The 1,581-nt window shown below is 42.3% G+C and overlaps 1 protein-coding gene across 1 annotated transcript; it reads left to right on the top strand.

Annotated features, from left to right (window-relative positions):
• Nucleotides 1–787: 787 nt before the first annotated feature.
• PPTG_16355 (hypothetical protein) lies at nt 788–1,049 on the top strand (the record flags this gene model as incomplete). Its single annotated transcript, XM_008913193.1, has 2 exons — nt 788–1,000; nt 1,029–1,049. The coding sequence occupies 2 exons, from the start codon at nt 788–790 to the stop codon at nt 1,047–1,049; spliced, it is 234 nt and encodes a 77-aa protein (XP_008911441.1).
• Nucleotides 1,050–1,581: the final 532 nt, after the last annotated feature.

Consider the following 1,581-nt stretch of genomic DNA (forward strand, 5'->3'; position numbering starts at 1 on the left):
GATACAAATATCCAGTTATACAATAAGGGTTCTTACTTACCATAGTTCACAATAGATATTTAGCCAATCATGAGGATATTTACGTGCTAGTTGCGGGTGAATCACCAATCAAATCCATTTTGCAGTGACCTTCCCATTACGTACCTTGCGAGATGATAGCGATTTTTCATTCTACAAGAATGACTATTCGACCAATAAAGTGGCTCCGTTTAGATGAGAATGATTCTACAAATACTACGTGAGAACACTTATTAAAAGATGGCCCTAAATATCGATTCCTAAGTTAGGTGAACAACCTAAACAAATGCGTCACCCTCACTATTAAGTAGAGTTTGTACGTCTGTTATATGTACAGTAAACCCTGTATAATCGCCGTTGCCAAGGTCACCATCAGATATAGCAATAATATCAGATAGTGGAGGATGGTAAGAACCAGAGGCACTAACATTTCGAGTCATGGGCTCCAGTTACATAAATAGCTCGTCTCCGGGGTGTTGAAGGTTGCCTTCAGAGTTTTGGAAAGGCAAAGGAAGGCAAAACACGTCGGGAACCTGACACAGGAGCACAAAAAATAAATTTGCACGTGGTGCAAACGAGTCTTCCCGGGTATAACTTAACTACAGCTAGCTGAAAGGGCAGAGCGTGGATTTGCTCTGGATAAACATCCTGTGCAAGGAACCATATCGGCAATTCTCAAAGAAAGCGATCGCTACCTCAACGTCCTGGACGATGACCGAGATGTACGACGATCAAGGTCACTGAACAGCGATTGCGAGCTCGTCATCCGATGGACATCAAGGAATCCGTTTGCAACCCGAGCGAGCAGGATACAGAAATAGAGACAATCGCGACGGACGCCTTATTGGACGAGTCATCGGACGTTTTGTTCATTCAGACGTCGTCTGGTGAGTCCCACGAGCCTGAGAATGGCATTGAAGAGAATACAAAACAGCTTGCCCACGAGGAAAACACTCAACAGAAGATGAACGCAGTTCGCAGGGTTATCTGTATGCTTGTTAACAATCCAGACTCAGAGGACAAACTTATGAAAGTCCTTCGTTTCCTCCAGAGCACGATCCGTGATCTTAATATTTATTCTTGCTATCATTGCTTCGAGTTGTACTTCGATGGAGTTGCTGTTGCAGCTCCGCCAGGGCAAGTTCTGCGACTGCGAAAAAGGTGCAGTAAATGTGCTTACAGACGAAGTTCCCAGCCTTCGAAACGTGAGTTATGACTAAATTTTTAGAGCTTCTTTGACCACATATCCAGTGACTGGGTTACTAATTTAAAATACTAAAAAAAAATTGTAATCAATTGACTTGTGATAACGTACGATGAATTCTGCGACGATATAAAAACATGATTTGATTGGTCAAAACAAACAATTTGTGCTGTAATCGCTGCTATTATTAGTTTCTAATCTTACACTACTCCTATGTTTCTTCGTTGGGTTCGTCTTGACCGGCTTGTCAGACGAGTCTAAGCACAGTTGTAAGTTTAATTTACTCATATCTATGCTTGGGCTTGCTCGGTTTAAGCGCAGTGTTTTGTACCAGATTTTAAACAGGTCGATGGCATGCT

Source organism: Phytophthora parasitica, assembly GCF_000247585.1.
Source record: "Phytophthora parasitica INRA-310 unplaced genomic scaffold supercont2.52, whole genome shotgun sequence".
NCBI classification, from domain to species: domain Eukaryota; phylum Oomycota; class Peronosporomycetes; order Peronosporales; family Peronosporaceae; genus Phytophthora; species Phytophthora nicotianae.